The following is a 15,994-nucleotide window of genomic DNA, read 5'->3' as shown; positions in this document are numbered from 1 at the left end:
GTTTTGCATCTTTGATCTTACACAGGGATTGCCTCTAGTAATTATACTATTTCCAGAGTCTTGATGGAGATGTGTTTATTTTACAGAAGAATTTCTGGTATTGCAAGGAAGAAAGTTAAGATTTCCAGTAGTAGCATGTAACTATTCATTACAAAGAAAAAATAACATTGTACTTTGTCTTTCACTTATGACAGCTTTTAATAATTATTATGAAATCAGTTGTATATTTCAGTAATTTTTATAACATTTCATCCGTAAGTATATTGGTAAAAGTGGCAAATTTTAGAATTGTTACTAGGGTAACTTAATGGATTTTTTTTCAGTATCTAAAATATTTTTGGTTTCAGAAACTGTCAAAAGAGTTTGTCCAAATTTAAATGTGCAGAAGTATAGCTCACTATTAAAAGGGGTTGGAAATTTTGTTTTTTAATCTATATGCATATTCTAAAAAATTTCAGCAAGGAGGATGAATAAAAATGAAACAGAACATTTTGTTTAGAATGCACAGTTAGCTTTGTGGTTGGGAAGAGATAATGTCTCTTTCAAACCATTTAAATGTGTAAATGTATAAGGCACACACAAAAAGCCTCACTGTATTAATTTTTTCACTCAGTTCATGTTTTAAACAACAATCTAATGAGAGAGTAGGACAACTAGTTGTACTTAAGAGTGACAAATGTCAATTCAAAAGAATAAATGAAATGTAAAAGAGCACAAAAAAGAGAGAACTGAGACTATACATTTATTTTAAATTTTAAGTTTTGTATTGTAGACTCTGCAAAAAACTTGTAAGACTGTGTTTGATTTATTTGTCCAGTAGTCATACATTATCACTGTTCTTAGTGAATATATATATATATATATTCATATATATATATATATATATGGATCTGGTAATCAAACCTGGGTATCCAGCTCAGCAAATACAGTTTAAGTTAAGAAACTTTGGCGTAGTAGCTGAAAATTGCCTAGAAAAATCCACAGCTGTTAAGAAGCACTGAAATTGTGTCAAAATTTCAAAATCAAACCCGGGTATCCAGCTCAGCAGATACAAGTAAAGTTTAGGAACTTTAGTGTAGTAGCTGAAAATCCACAGCTGTTAAGAAGCACTGAAATTGTGGCAAAACTGACAAATATAATTAATAATGTCAGTGAGAAAGGGGAAATTTCTTGCCACTGAACCACCGTTGCACCGCCCCTTAGTGAATATTTTTAATGGGGAAAGAGTGTGTAAGCAATAATGCTGTAACAATTTTCTTATACAATGTGAAGGAATTTTCTTACTGTAAGGAACAGTAGCAATCTCTTCAATACATTTATTTTATAGATGAAATTGAACTTGACAGGGATGGATTTCTTCAGAGTTACATCACCAGGGACATAGCCAGATCTTTTAGAGTTTAAGAAATCTTTCTCCTCGTCATGATATGTATTCTAGAGTTGCATTGTCCAGTATGGTAACTACTACCCACATGTGGCCATTTAAATTTTAATTAATTAAAACCAACTTAAATTTAAAATTCATTTCCTTAATCACACTAGCCACCTCAGTTGCCACATGTGGCTAGTGGCAGATTTAGAACATTTCCATCACCATGGAAAGTTCTCTTGGACAATGCTGCACTTGGTGTCAAAGGTCACCCCAAGATTTTGTATCTTTGATTATGAAAGTTCTTATTAAATGTATTGTCTATAGTACCAAACAGCTGCTTCTGGAACTTTTAGCTTGAATGGTCATTTGTTCCTAAAGCAATGCCCCAGAATCTATTCTGGTAACCAACACATAGAAGGGAAGGAATGGATCTTATTTTACTCAGTATATTCAATGTAGTACCAGGCTAAACAAACAACCATTATCACTACAGACATTATCTGGGTACCAGATAGAATAGATAGGTAGAATAGTGCCAGGCACTATTTTAAGAATTTTGTATATATGTAACTTCATGTACATTCCCCCAAAGCCAAGAGATTGTAGTATCACCCCTATTTTATACATAAGAGATTAAGTAATTTCCCCAGTGTCATGCAGGGCTCTGAGTACGGAGTTTGGATTAAGAGCCTATGTGCTTAATTCACCATTATGACATTAGGATTTTTGTAAAGGCCACCTGGATGGCTGGCTGGATGATTGCTGAAGGTTGAAAAATAGGTGGCAAGAGAAAGGTCATTGAGAACTGAGAAGTTATGTGAAGCTAACCCTTTAATACTATGCCTAGTTTAGTCAATAAATTCCACCTTAAAAAATAGTTAATCTCAAACCAAAAACAACTATACACACACTTACACCACCACAAACCAGATGTGTCACCTTCATTCTCACCTTTTTTCTACTTCAAACAGCATGATTTAGTGGGAAAGCATAGGTTTTTTTAAAAAAATATTTTTAATTGAGAAATCTTTACACACATACATTCCATACATGGTGTACAATCAGTGGCTCACAATATCATTACAAGGTTGTGTATTCATCACCATGATCATTTTTTTGAGCATTGCCTCACTCCTGAAAAAGAAATAAAAAGAAAAAAGAAAAAACTCATGCATACCATACTCCCTACTCCTCCCTCTCATTGACTACTAGCATTTCCATCTAACAACTTATTTTACCTTTTGTCTCCCCCATTATTCACGTATTTTTTTATCCATGTATTTTTACTCATCTATCTGTACCCTGGGAAAAAGGAGCATCAGACACAAGGTTTTCACAATCACACTGTCAAATTGTGAAAGTTATGTGTTTATACAGTCATCTTCAAGAACCAACAGTTTCAGGTACTTCCCCCCAGCTACTCCTATACACCATAGACTAAGAAGGGATATCTGTATAATGCCTAAGAATAAACTCCAGGATAACCTCTTGACTCTGTCTGAAATCTCTCAGCCACTGACACTATCAGATTTCTCTTTTCCCCCTTTTGGTTAAGGAGGCTTTCCTCAATCCCTTGATGCTGGGTCCTGGCTCATCCCAGGATTTCTGTCCCACATCACAAGGGAGATTTACATCCCTGAGAGTCATGTCCCACACAGGAGGGAGGGCAGTGAGTTCACCTGCTGAGTTGGCTTAAAGAGGGAGGCCACATCTGAGCAACAAAAGAGGCTCTCTGGGGTGACTCTTAGGCATAATTTTAAGTCAGTTAGCCTATCCTGTTCACGAGTAAGCTTTATAGGGGCAAACCCCAAGATTGAGGGCTTGGCCTATATATTTGGCTGTCCCCACTGCTTGGGAGAATATCAGAAATTCTCCAAATGAGGAAGTTGAATATTTCCCCATTTCTCCCCATTCCCCCAAAAGGACTTTGCAAATACTTCTTTATTCACTGCACAAATTACTGTAGGATTAATTGGGGCATCACACTAATCTGGACAAACCAACAAAATCTCATGCTGTATTCAAGATTGCATGTGCTTATGGTGTTAGATTAAACTGACCATACAAGTTAAATTAGGAAATGTACTACCCAAACTATATATTTTGCAACACATAAACATCTCTTCCTTTAGTCTCACAGAGAGATTGAGGTTTTGAAATATGGTTGATACCATCTTTTACCCTGTCTTCTGATCTATCTTAGTCCTATCCAGATCAGCTTCATTCATATCTCTGCTTAAAGTTTGATCACTTTTTCAACTTTTTAAACAGTTCCTGTATGGGTTACTGCTGACTTTTATAGCTTCAGAGCTCTAACTCTGAGTATCAGGAGTCACATAAATATCTGAAGTTTCTGGGAATGACCAGGTTATATACAAACAGCTCAGTATCTCAGAATTTAGAATTAATAGTTACACTTCCTGAATATATATGACTGCTGTAAGAATTTACAATCTAAGACCTTTTACAATAGACCTCAACCTGATAACCCATGTTCTCGACTTCAGTTTACTGAGTTTTTATTTTATATTTAGTCCGTATGAGTGAGGCATGATAATATTTGTCTTTTTGCTTCTGACATTTCATTCAACATATAGTCCCTAAGGTTCATTCACGAAGTTGCATGTCTCACAACCTGATTCCTTCCTTGCAGCCACTCAGTACTCCATTGTATGTATACCCCATAGTTCCCCCATCCATTCCCTAGTCATTGTACCCTTAGGCCACCTCCACCCTTTGTGGATCAGGAACACTGCCACCATGAACACCAGTGTGTAAATGTTCATTCCTGTCCCATACTCTGTTACTCTAGGTATATACTGAGCAATGGGGTTTCAGGATCATATGGCAACGCCACCCCTAGCCTCTTGTGGAACCACCACACTGCCCTCCAAGGGGCTGCATCTCTCAGTTTCCCTACAGACAGTGATAGGTACATCTCTTTCTCTGCATTTTCTCTAGTACTTGTTTCTCTCTGTTCACTTTTAAACAGTTTTATTCACACATTTTAGAATCTAACCTAAGTGTATAGACATGCCTACACCACCATAATCTATATGAAGATATTTCCTTTTCTTCCGCAGAGTCCATGACCTTCCCCATGCCCCACCCCCACCCTCAGTTGACATTTAGTTTTGGCATAATGCCACTGTTACATTCAGTGAAAGCATATTACAATGTTACTGTTGACTGTAGACCCTAGCTATGTTGACTGTACTTTTTCCCATACACCATCTATTTTCAACACCCTGCAATACTGACATTCCTTTTTTCTTCCTCCTGCAAAAATATTTTTAAATTTGTACATTTATCACCATCATTGTCCACTCGAAGCATTCCTAAATTATCCCTTCTCAGTCTTTATCCTGTCTTTACTTCTGGTTTCATACGTGCCCGCAGTCCTTCTCCCTCTATCATACTCACTTTCAGCTTTTTTCAGTGTACTTACATTGTTGTGCTACAGTCAGGTAGTATTGTGCTATCCATTTCTGAATTTTTACAATTAGTCCTGCTGTACAGCCTGTATTTATTCAGCAGCAATTGCCCAATCTCTACCCACTATTTCTATCTTCTAATAACCTGTGTTCTTAACTTCAATTCTCCAGTTCACTCATTAATATTAGCTCATATCAGTGAGACCATACAGTATTTGTCCTTTTGTTTCTGGCTAATTTCACTCAGCATAATGTCCTCAAGGTCCATCCACATTGTCACGTGCTTCATGACTCTTCTGTCTTGAAGAATAGAGTCATGCTGCGTAATATTCCATTGTATGTATATACCATACCACAGCTTGTTTAGCCACTCATCCATTGATGGACAGTTGGGCTATTTCTGTCTCTTGGCAGTTGTAAATAATGCTGCTATAAACATTGCTGTAAACATTCAAGACAGACTCTATTCTGTCTTGAAGAATAGAGTCAGCTGCGTAATATTCCATTGTATGTATATACCATACCACAGCTTGTTTAGCCACTCATCCTTTGATGGACAGTTGGGCTATTTCTGTCTCTTGGCAATTGTAAATAATGCTGCTATAAACATTGGTGTGCAAATGTCCATTTGTATCCTTGCCCTCATGTCCTCTGAATAGATACCTAGCAATGGTATTGCCAGATCACATGGCAATTCTATACTTTGCTTCCTGAGGAACCGCCAAACTGCCTTCCAGAGCAGTTGTACCATTTTACATTCCCACCAAGAGTGGATAAGTGTGCCTCTTTCTCCATGTCCTTTCTAACAGTTGTCTTTTTTTGTGTTGTTTTGTTGTTTTTTTTCGATAATAGCCATTCTAGTGGGTGTCAGATGATATCTCATTGTGGTTTTGATTTGCATTTCCCTAGTAGCCAGTGGAGTTGAGCATCTTTTTATGTGCCTTTTAGCTATTTGTATTTTCTCTTCTGAGAAGTGTCTGTCCAGATTGTGTGTCTGCCCCCTTTTTAATCGGTTTGTCTTTTTGTTGTTGAGTTGAAGAATCTCTTTATATATTTATGTGGTTTCCAAATATTGTCTCCCATTGGGTAGGCTGCTTTTTACTTTCTTGACAAAGTTCTTTGATGTACAAAAGTGTTTAATTTTGAGGAGCTTCCATTTATTTCTTTTTTCAGTGCTCATGCTTTGGGTCTAATGTCTAGGAAACCACTTCCTATTACAAGATTTATAAGATACTTCCCTACATTTTCTTCTGAAAATTTTATGGCCTTAGCTCTGATGTTTAGATCTTTGATACATTTTGAGTTAATTTTTGTATAGGGTGTGAGATGTGGATCCTCTTTCATTCTTTTGCACATGGATATCCAGTTCTCCAAGCACCATTTATTGAAGAGGCTGCTGTGTCCTGGGTGGGTTGACTTGACTGCCTTATCAAAGATCAATTGTCCATAGATGAGAGGGTCTATATCTGAACACTATGTGATTCTATTGGTCAGTATATTTCTTTTTTTTTTTTTTTTGGCTTTTAAAGAGGGGAATTTAATGAGCTGCAAATATGGAAAATGCTTCATGAATTTGCATGTCCTCCTTGCACAGGGGCCATGCTAATCTTCTCTGTATCTTTCCAGTTTTAGTATATGTGCTGCCAAAGCAAGCACAGTATATTTATCTTTATGCCAGTTCCATGCTGTATTGACCACTGTAACGTCATAATAAAAGCCTAGGTTTTTTGAGTCTAAATTTGAACCCTAGTTCTATCATAAACAAACTGGATAACCTAGGCTTGTTGCAGAAATAGGTTAGTTGCCTTGTAGATTTGAGTTGTCCCTCATTTTGAATGTGTGCTTGTTCCTTTTGGTTTCATTTAATTTATTCCTCTATCTTAAAAGTGGAAGTTATACCCTATAACAGTAGTACTTCTAGATTGTGTGTGTGCTTCACATGTTCTCCCATTTTGAGGACCGCAGCCTCTGGTTGCCCTTCTTTTAGTGATGCTAAACTTGATCATTCGGTTCAGAAGGAGGCAGCCTGATGGCTCCATTATAAAGATCCATCAACCTTTAAATAAAGGTTTTACTTATTAAAGATCATTGTCTGAATGAAATTTTCATTAGGGGCTATAAAATGTTAATTTTATAATTCTATCATTCTTTCCACATTTATTAGTGGGAATTCTTCATTTAAAAAAAAAAGACTGTCTGTAAAAACCCAGCATTGTTTGGTTATTTTGAAGAACAGGAAGGGCTTTCCTCTTTGCTTTTCCTTCCAGTGTTGTCCAGTGAGTTGGTTTGTTTTTGTTAATTTCCAAGAGGGAATAATATTAGGAATGGGTATTAGGAATTACTTATTGTTATCAAATTGTAATTGCTTCTCAGACTTTTCAGTAGATGTAAGCTTGGGAACATGTATTTGAAGTGTTTTTTTAAATGGTATATGTATCTTTACATCGACCTTCCCTATAACCTAACCTGCTACTGAAACCAAGCAACTCCAAAGCAGTGTGTTAGAACAGGTCTTTTTCTTTTAGCATGCACTTAATTTTTTTTTAATCAGTGTTTTTCTTGTTCTTCCTTTTCACAAATTGTGATGACCACTTTAAATCCTTTTTTATTAATATTTATTTTCCCCAGATAGTTAGTATTAAAAGTCAATTTTTATTAAAAGCCCAAGTACAATACTTTGAAAATATTTATACTTGGTCAAAAGAGGAAATTGTTGAAGAACTTGATTAGTACAGATCTATCATCATAACTTGGGGAAAACAGAAGCAGTAGTAGAAACTAATGGAAGATTATCAGTCTAAGCACTGAAATGAGTTTTGTTGAAGCATGTGTAGGGGATGGGGGTCTTTCACTTTGTAAATTCACTTGTTCTTATCATCTTTTTGAGTAGTTAATCTGTATTTTAAGCAACATGAAGGATAGCTATAGAATTGGGATTAGCTCAATTACTATGTATTTTCCTTTTCCTTTATTACAGTATGCTAAAATATACTGTTCATTACTTTAAAAATTAGAAAATAACAATAAAAATAAGAAATAATTCATAAACACCACTATCAGTAAATGATCATTATTAAGAGTTTATCATATGTACTTCCTGTCTTTTTTTCTGCTTGCATTGATATCTTCACAAAAAAAATTTGCATTTATAAGACTTCTAGTAAAAGCATTTCATACTATTTGTATCACAGTTTTTCCTTACGACTTTTACCTATTTCAATTAAGTGTTCTGCCAGGGAATTCTTTTAAATTTTTCAAATAACATATTAAGTAGTATCTCAAATCTAGAACTTCTTTTGAAACTATTATAAGGTTAAAGATATACTTTTAAATTCATGCCTTTTTATTTTATCATTTGAGTTCTAGAAAATTTCTCTTGTCCTTACTAGAAAATAAAATCTTTTTTAGAAAGGGGAAAGATGAGAGTAAAAGAAGAAAAGTTATAGGGCAGACCATGGTGGCTCATTGGCAGAGTTCTCACCTACCATGCCGGTGACCTGGGTTCGATTCCCAGTGCCTGCTCATGCAAAAAAAAAAGAATAGTTATATAAACATTTCCAATATTTTAGGGAGTTGATAGGAATGTTTTTAATTTCTATGTTTGCAATGTAATGAATTAAGGTAACATGACCAATTTTTCTAATTTTGGAAGCAATACGGAGAAAAGGGTACCGGCAAGGGAATTCCCCAAATCAGCAGCTGTGTTGCCTATTGATTTGATGCTTTGGCATCTAAGGCCAGGCCTGTGCTTCCTTCCCCTGAATGTTCTATGCATTTGCTTCTTCTCTGTTAACTAATTTAGCTTTTGATCTTCTTTCCCGTTTGTCTAATATTTGCAGTGAGGTTTAGGTTTGATTGGTTTTGTTTTTAGAGGAGGTGGTGGTGATGGTATTTTGTTTTGCTTTTTTAAATTGTTGTGTCTGTTAGTCCATATCTTAAGACTCCATTTTTAGCCTTGTCTTGCAGCTGTGATATGTATTTATCAACATATATATATAAAGACAAATCAGCAAACAAAAATCTTATTTTTATTTTTTTGCTGGACAATTCAGCAGTACTTTGCAGAGTATTCTTTTACCCTATTAGGCCATTTTTGTAGATGATTTCACAGCTCAGTGGCATAGGTGGTTAGGTGATAAAGATAGCCTAAGAGAGCAGCTTCTGTAGCCATGCTGATTAGGTTCCTACTGTTTTTAACATTTCCTCAGAGTGTGACCTTGGGCAAGTTTTTTATCTTTTCTGGGCCTCAGTGATCTCATCTGAAAAATGGGCCCAATATTAGCACTTACCCAACATTTAGTAAACTCTCCAAGATACTGTTATTATAACCCTCCAAAGAAGAATGCTTCCCTTCACAGTTCTTGGTGATGACTGCAACTAACTACTATGATGTTGTTACTACTGCTGCATCACCAGTTCCACCACGGCTACCACGTCACTACCACCGCATCACAACCATCACATCACGACCACTGCAGTCACTACCACTGCGGTCACTACCACCCCATCACTACCACCACAATCACTACCACCACATCACTACCACTGGAATCACTACCACCACATCCACAACCACCACATCACTACCATCACATCACTACCACCAATCCACTACCACCACCCTCACTGTGGTCCTCATCCCACCACTACTCCAACCACAGCCACCGTCACCACCTCAGCCACTGTGGCCATGACCACCACTGCCACCACCACCTCTACCGCCTCCACCCCCACTGCCACCACCCCTACTATCTCCATCACTGCCACCATCACTAATACCAGTAATAATAATAATAATGATAGCAGTGCTATTATTATAATGTCTACCATTGTGCTATTACTTCACATATAACTTGAAAGTAACTTTTGAAAGTGTGCTTATGTATTCCAAAATATGTTCTGATGCTTAAATTGTGAAAATTCTTTTGTAAGTAAACTAAAGGAAAATTTTATCACTGAGGGTATTTTTCTCCCTGTCTCTTGTATACTTAATAATTACTATAAAAGTAACTACTGTGATAATAATTCAATAATTATTAACCATGAAACCTTTGACAAAGGGGGAGGAAATATTGCAGAATAAAGAGCAGTCTCTCTCAAAGTGTATTGCTTCTCCTTTCAACTTTCAGAGAAAGGGAATTGAGGAGAGGGTGTGGAGCAGGTACGCCCAGTGCCAATTTTCACATGTAAAGCCACCATTTCTTTACTTTTCCAGCATTGATAGATGGTGTCTGTTTTACTCTCTTCAGCTATTTCTCTTTTTGTTGAAAAAGGGAAAAAAAGATAGGGGAACAAGGCACCAAATCACAATGTCATGGTGGTTTGTACTTGAATCTACCTGCATTTTGAACAACTAACTAGTGGTGCAAAAAGAGCCCATTATTGCATATGATCCCTTTCTCAGAGGTCTGTAGTGTTATAAGAACATTTAATATAATTTATCGTTTCGTAATAATAAAGGCAAGGATGAAAATCAATCTAATGCAGTCTCATAAACTTAAAGTCAGCTAGAGATATAAAATATGTACATATATAATGGAAATCAAAAGTCTGTTTTCTTGTTGCATTTGATTTAATGACTAATTCCTAAAAGATATTTCTCTAATTTCTTGCCTGAAGTTAAATTTATTCTTACTGACTTTGTCAGATGTTTTGGCATCTCAGGTATTGGGGGCTCTCTGAAATTCATAGAAAAGGAAAGCTGGTAATTGGGTGGATAATGGCCACAACTTCAGTGACCCTAAATACTGTGGCATATGCTGTTAAGAATACATTGCATTGTTTGTACAGTTAGCATACATGCATTCCAGAGTAATTCAGGCAGAGAATAAAAAAGTATTTGCAAAGACCTCTTGGGGGACTGGGGAGAAAGGAGGAAATATTAAATTTCCCTATCTGGGGAATTCCTGATATTCTCGTATGCAGTGGGAACAACCAAATCAATAGACTGAGCCCTCAATCCTGGGGTTCATCCCCATGAAATTTATTCCTGCAAAGGAGAAGCTAAACCTACTTATACTTACGCCTAAGAGTCACCCCCAGATAGCCGCTTTTGTTGCTCAGATGTGGCCTGTATCTCTAAACCAACTTACTCACTTCGCAGGTGAACTCACTGCCCTCCCTCCTATGTGAGATATGATTCCCAGGGGTGTGAGTCTCCCTGGCAATGTGGGACAGGACTCCCAGGGATGAGCCGGGGCCCAGAATCAAGGGATTGAGAAGGCCTTCTTGACCAAATGGGGGAAGAGAGATGTGAGACAAAATAGTTTCAGTGGCTGAGATTTCAAACAGAGTTGAGAGGTTATCCTGGGGGTTATTCTTATGCATTATGCAGATATCCCTTTTTAGTTTATGGTGCTTTGGAGTAGCTAGAGGGAAGTACCTGAAACTGTTGAGCTATGTTCCAGTAGCTTTGATTCTTGAAGACAGTTATAGCTTTTACAGTGTGACCGTGTGATTGTGAAAACCTTGTGTCTGCTGCTCTTTTTTTCTCATGTATGACTAAAAAAATAAGTAAATCATATGGGGGTGGTAAGAGGGAAAAAATGGATAGATTGAAATACTATTGGTCAATGCGAGGAAGGGGAAAGGTGTATGGAATGTATGAGTGTTTTCTTTTTATTTCTTTTTTGGAGTGATGCAAATGTTCTAAAAATGATCGTGGTGATTAATATATAGCTATGTGATGATATTGTAGACCATTGATTGTATACTTTGGATGGACTGTATATGTGTGAAGATATCTCAATAAAATACTTTTTAAAAAAGTTCACCAAACCAGTGAGTAAGAAAATAGTTATGATAAACAAGCTAAAGGGATATCTTTATTTCTATGTAAAAAATATCTCAGGTAATGGGAAACTGAGGAGTGTATACACTGTATTCTAACTATAGCTTGGATTAGAGTGAATTAAGCTTTTTTCAGTTTCCTTCATCTACTTCTTTCTCTTCCTTCTTTTCTTACTCTTCTTATACTTTGTTTCTTGGCCTCTCTTTATTCATAGCTGCTTCTTGTTCATGGCTTCTCCAGTTTGTCCATTACAAATGCCCAAGTCAGGAATCCGATAGAGGGTCATTCACCATCCAGCAGAGTATGTGTCTTGGGCCAAGCTCTAGTACTACCTCAGTGCATTCATAGAGATGGCTGTGTTGGGGTCAGGAGCTGCTTCAGACTCTGCTCCAAGCAAATGTGGCCAGGGGGTTCGTGTCATGTGATACCTATGTGTGAGAAACTCCCCATAGTGGTCTGTGGACACAGTTGGTACCAGTATAACTGACAGGTAGTTCTAACTCTAAGTCTGTGACTGCCAATTTAGAAGGAGATTCAGTTGATGTGTTGGATAACTGTTGCCTGCCAGGTATTCTCGCATGCATTGTGTCATTTATTTCTTGTGACAAACCTGGGAGTATTTTTATTATAGTTCACTGAATGTAAGATGCCACTAATTGTAAGCTGAACTATTATTTTATTTATCACTAAGATTGAAAGAATATTGTCAATTAAACTTTGATACAATATTTTCTTAAAAAAAAATACGTTGCATCAAAAAGGCTTCCTTTGAATTTTGCCCTTTGTTGAGCACTAATTGGGCTGTCAACAGCAGATAGTCAGCCCTAAAAATGTGTGTGTTCAGTTCTGTAATTCTTCATATTATCATTATCAAACAGTGCTCAGTTTTCTTTATTTGGAATATAGTCAACCAGACTAAATCTGTACAGGGAATGTTTTATGGGTACTTCCCCTTGTCTTCAATGGAGTATTGCTAATACTCTTGTAGGACTATGTATATCTTTATGAGGGTGAAATCCCCCAATTTTTATGTTGATTTTATATTTTATTCTTGCAATATTTGTTTGTCCTGTCTATATGTGTCTGTCATATTGCTCCTTGAGCTATGAGGGGAAGAGATTGAAATTCTGTGGTGTTCCATGTATAATTGGGCACTTGATTAAACTAAAAAGATCCCTTGGAGAATGTTGGTTTTCAAGGCTTTCAATGATGAAATGAAGATAGCTTGTTGAGCTAGTAATAGATTAAGAAGAGGCAAGATTTCCAGGCATTTGGTGCCCTGGAGAAAGGCTAAAGTTCTACCTTTGAAGTTATTCCATTGTTCTCCATAGATAAGCAATCCAGTGGTTAACTTTTGTGCAAGTTCCTGGCACTTTTCTCCCTTGGGTTTTGACTTAGACCAATAAACTTTATGACACAGCATATTTCTACTCCAACCCCCTACCCCCACCCTGTTTGGTTTTGATCACAAGAGTTTACTGAAAAATAAATTGCATTTGAGTTTTAGGAAATTTAAAATGTGTATAGTTATACTGGTGAGGAGTTTTGGGGGCTTGGCCAAAATCATGGTATTTCAGGGAAATTTCATTTGATAGACTTTATTGATTTTCTTCCATTTATATTTAGTTGGATACTATATGTATACTTTAGCATATGTACTTTTGTAAGAAAGGTCCCTAGTAACTTAAATCCATGGCATTTAGCATTGTGTACTACTCGCTACCATCAGAAATCATGTAAAAAGATGCTGATAAAGGCAGCTCAGAGGCACCAAAATCTCCTGTGGCACTCTGGTTTATTAGTCTGGGAGTCTTGAGAGTTGGGTTTTGCTGTGCCCCTCACCACTGGAGGGTAGCTCCCTTTCCTGCTGACCTCAGGTGCACAATCAGTGTCCTTCTCACCTCTCCTCCGGGAACTCCCTACAGGGAGACTATCAGAGTTGGTATTCCAGTAGAAATTGAATAGCTATCCTTCTTTTTGATGGAATAAGTGGGGCTAAGATATTATCAAAATTGCCTTTCTTACTCAAGTTGAGCCCACACTCAAGGAATTCAGGATTTGTTATCATTTGGCCAGATGTTAAGTCCTGGCTTTATTCATTTCTAGCTGAGTAATGGTGGACAGTTACTTGAATTCTCCAAACCTCAGGGTTTTTTTTTCATGTGTGGAGTGGGAAGAGGTCATATCCATTTCAGAACACTGAGGACTAAATAAGTAATTAAGTGCTTAGTATACTGCCTATCACAGCAGTTAGCAAACTTTATATCTCAGGACCCTTTTACACTCTTAAAAATTGAGGAACCAAGAAGATTTTTATTTATGTGGATTATAGTTATTAGAAAGTTGAAATGAGAAATTAAAAATATACTGATTTGTTTAAAAGTAACAATAAACTCATGTTAACATAAATAACATATTTTGTGAAAAATATCAATTTTTTAATTAGTGTAAACAAGAACCTTCTGTATTCAGTCTTTTGCAATATCACATATTGAGTGGCCTCTGGAAAACTCCATTACAAACAGATGAGGGAATGAGAATGAAAAAGGCAAATAATGTCTTAGTAATATTATAAACATAGTTTTGACCACCAGGATCCCCTGAAAGTGTCACAGGGACTCCAGACTGTACTTTGAGAACTGTTTGTCTAGACAATATCTCCAGTAAATTGTAGTTATTGTTAATATACATGGACATTTTTGTAACCAGTAAGTGCTATACAAACAGTGATGAGAGGTAGAGATCATGGCTTCAAGTAATTTTCCTTGAGCATCACACATGGGATAGTGTTTCAGATGAGGTGAAAGAAACAGTGTTTTTCAAATAAATATTGATAATATATACATGTATTCTTTTAGATTGAAAAGCTCAAATCTTTCAGGAATTTGTCAATTAAATAAATTATCATAAAGTTTTTATCCTATTGCAGAGAAGATTCCTTTTTTCTCCTAGAAAAATCTAGATTCCCAGAGTAATAAAATCTTAGAGACATAAGTAATTAGATATTTACCTTGAAACCCTTGAGAGATTGGAGTGAGGTTGGGTAGCCCCTGAGTTTTGAGGAGAGGTACGGCCTCATTGTCAGCTAGGTTTGGCTACATAATTGACAAGTCAATTTTGATTAACTGTTTGGAGAACATTTACCTTAAAGCCTTTTATTAGTACTTGATTCTGAGATATAAGATCCTTTATAGGGGCTTTGTGAAATGGATTTGGACCATAAAGATAGAAAGCAAAAGTGATAACAGACAACTTGTGCAAGTTGTTTTGAGTTGTCTAGATATATATGTGTGTGTGTGTGTATAGGTCATGTTATCTATATATGTACTTTGCAGACATATAACCCTCTAATTATATCCATTTCTCCTTCATTCTTCCTCTTTTTTCCTTTGGTGGGGGCGGGGGCAAGTAGACCATGGGGAATTCATATGCTGGGCAACTGAAATCTGCTCGATTTGAGGAAGCTCTCCACAACTCCATAGAAGCCTCACTCAGATGTAGCAGTGTGGTTCCACGTCCTATTTTTTCCCAGCTGTACTTGGATCCTGACCAGCATCCTTTCTCATCTGCAGGTAAGTTTCTCAATAATACAAATTTCTAGCCTCCTTTTAAATGAAGTGGGGATTCTAAATCTGGGGATTTCTGAAACAAATTGGATAAATGTTCGAAGATGCTAGTATCCTTTTCTCAGATGTCTTTCAGAACTATGATTGTCTATCCATACAAATCTTTTCCTTAAATTAATTATGATTTGTTGCTCACCCAGATGTAAAACCCAAGGTGGAGGATTTGGATAAAGATTTGGTACAACGCTACACTCAAAATGGAAGTCTGGATTTTTCTAACAATCTAACAATTAATGAAATGGAAGATGATGAAGATGATGAGGAAATGTCTGATTCAAATAGTCCTCCAATTCCCTATTCACAAAAACCTGCCCCAGAAGGGTCTTGCACTACAGATGGTGGGTTTCAGTTTGTTTGTTTTTAACCCCACTCTATCTGATATTGTTTGGCCACTTTCCAATCATTACCTGTGATATTCAAGGTTAAAAACAAGTAATTATGGAAAGGAATGAGGAGGGATTCTGCTCTTACTCTCACATTATATTCCATGGCTTCACAGCATATGACTGTAAGAAAGGCATGGCAAGTGTTATCACACCCATTTTACAGATGAAGAGACTGCAGTTCACAGTGGTTGCATGGCTTCTCTGATATGTAGCAAAGGACTTTTCCATTGCACCATGTCCTTCCTGTGAGAATGCTAACATTTTAGGAACCTTTTTAGTGTTACTCCTTCTTCTTTCTACATCATTCCAAAAACAATAATAGATATATCTGATATTTTATATTTACCTTTTACATTTGTTCTGAACATTCATCCAGTTTAGCTCTA

General features: G+C 36.6%; 1 protein-coding gene and 1 non-coding gene across 7 annotated transcripts in view; one reads left to right on the top strand and one right to left on the bottom strand.

The window, feature by feature from the left end:
• The window catches only part of GREB1L (GREB1 like retinoic acid receptor coactivator), a 353,788-nt gene that overhangs the window by 167,012 nt on the left and 170,782 nt on the right, over positions 1-15,994 (top strand). For all 6 annotated transcript variants that reach the window (XM_077135830.1, XM_077135828.1, XM_077135832.1 and 3 more), the window contains exons 4-5: positions 15,009-15,168; positions 15,363-15,560. In XM_077135830.1, coding sequence (XP_076991945.1) covers positions 15,012-15,168; positions 15,363-15,560 — 355 coding nt within the window. In that variant the 5' untranslated portion in view covers positions 15,009-15,011. The remainder of the gene's footprint in view (positions 1-15,008; positions 15,169-15,362; positions 15,561-15,994) is intronic.
• Positions 6,356-6,462, bottom strand: LOC143662883 (U6 spliceosomal RNA). Its single transcript, XR_013165650.1, has one exon. It is a non-coding gene; the product is annotated as a U6 spliceosomal RNA (small nuclear RNA).

This window comes from Tamandua tetradactyla, chromosome 18, assembly GCF_023851605.1.
Source record: "Tamandua tetradactyla isolate mTamTet1 chromosome 18, mTamTet1.pri, whole genome shotgun sequence".
NCBI lineage: Eukaryota > Metazoa > Chordata > Mammalia > Pilosa > Myrmecophagidae > Tamandua > Tamandua tetradactyla.
This window is presented reverse-complemented; position numbering and strand designations above follow the sequence as displayed.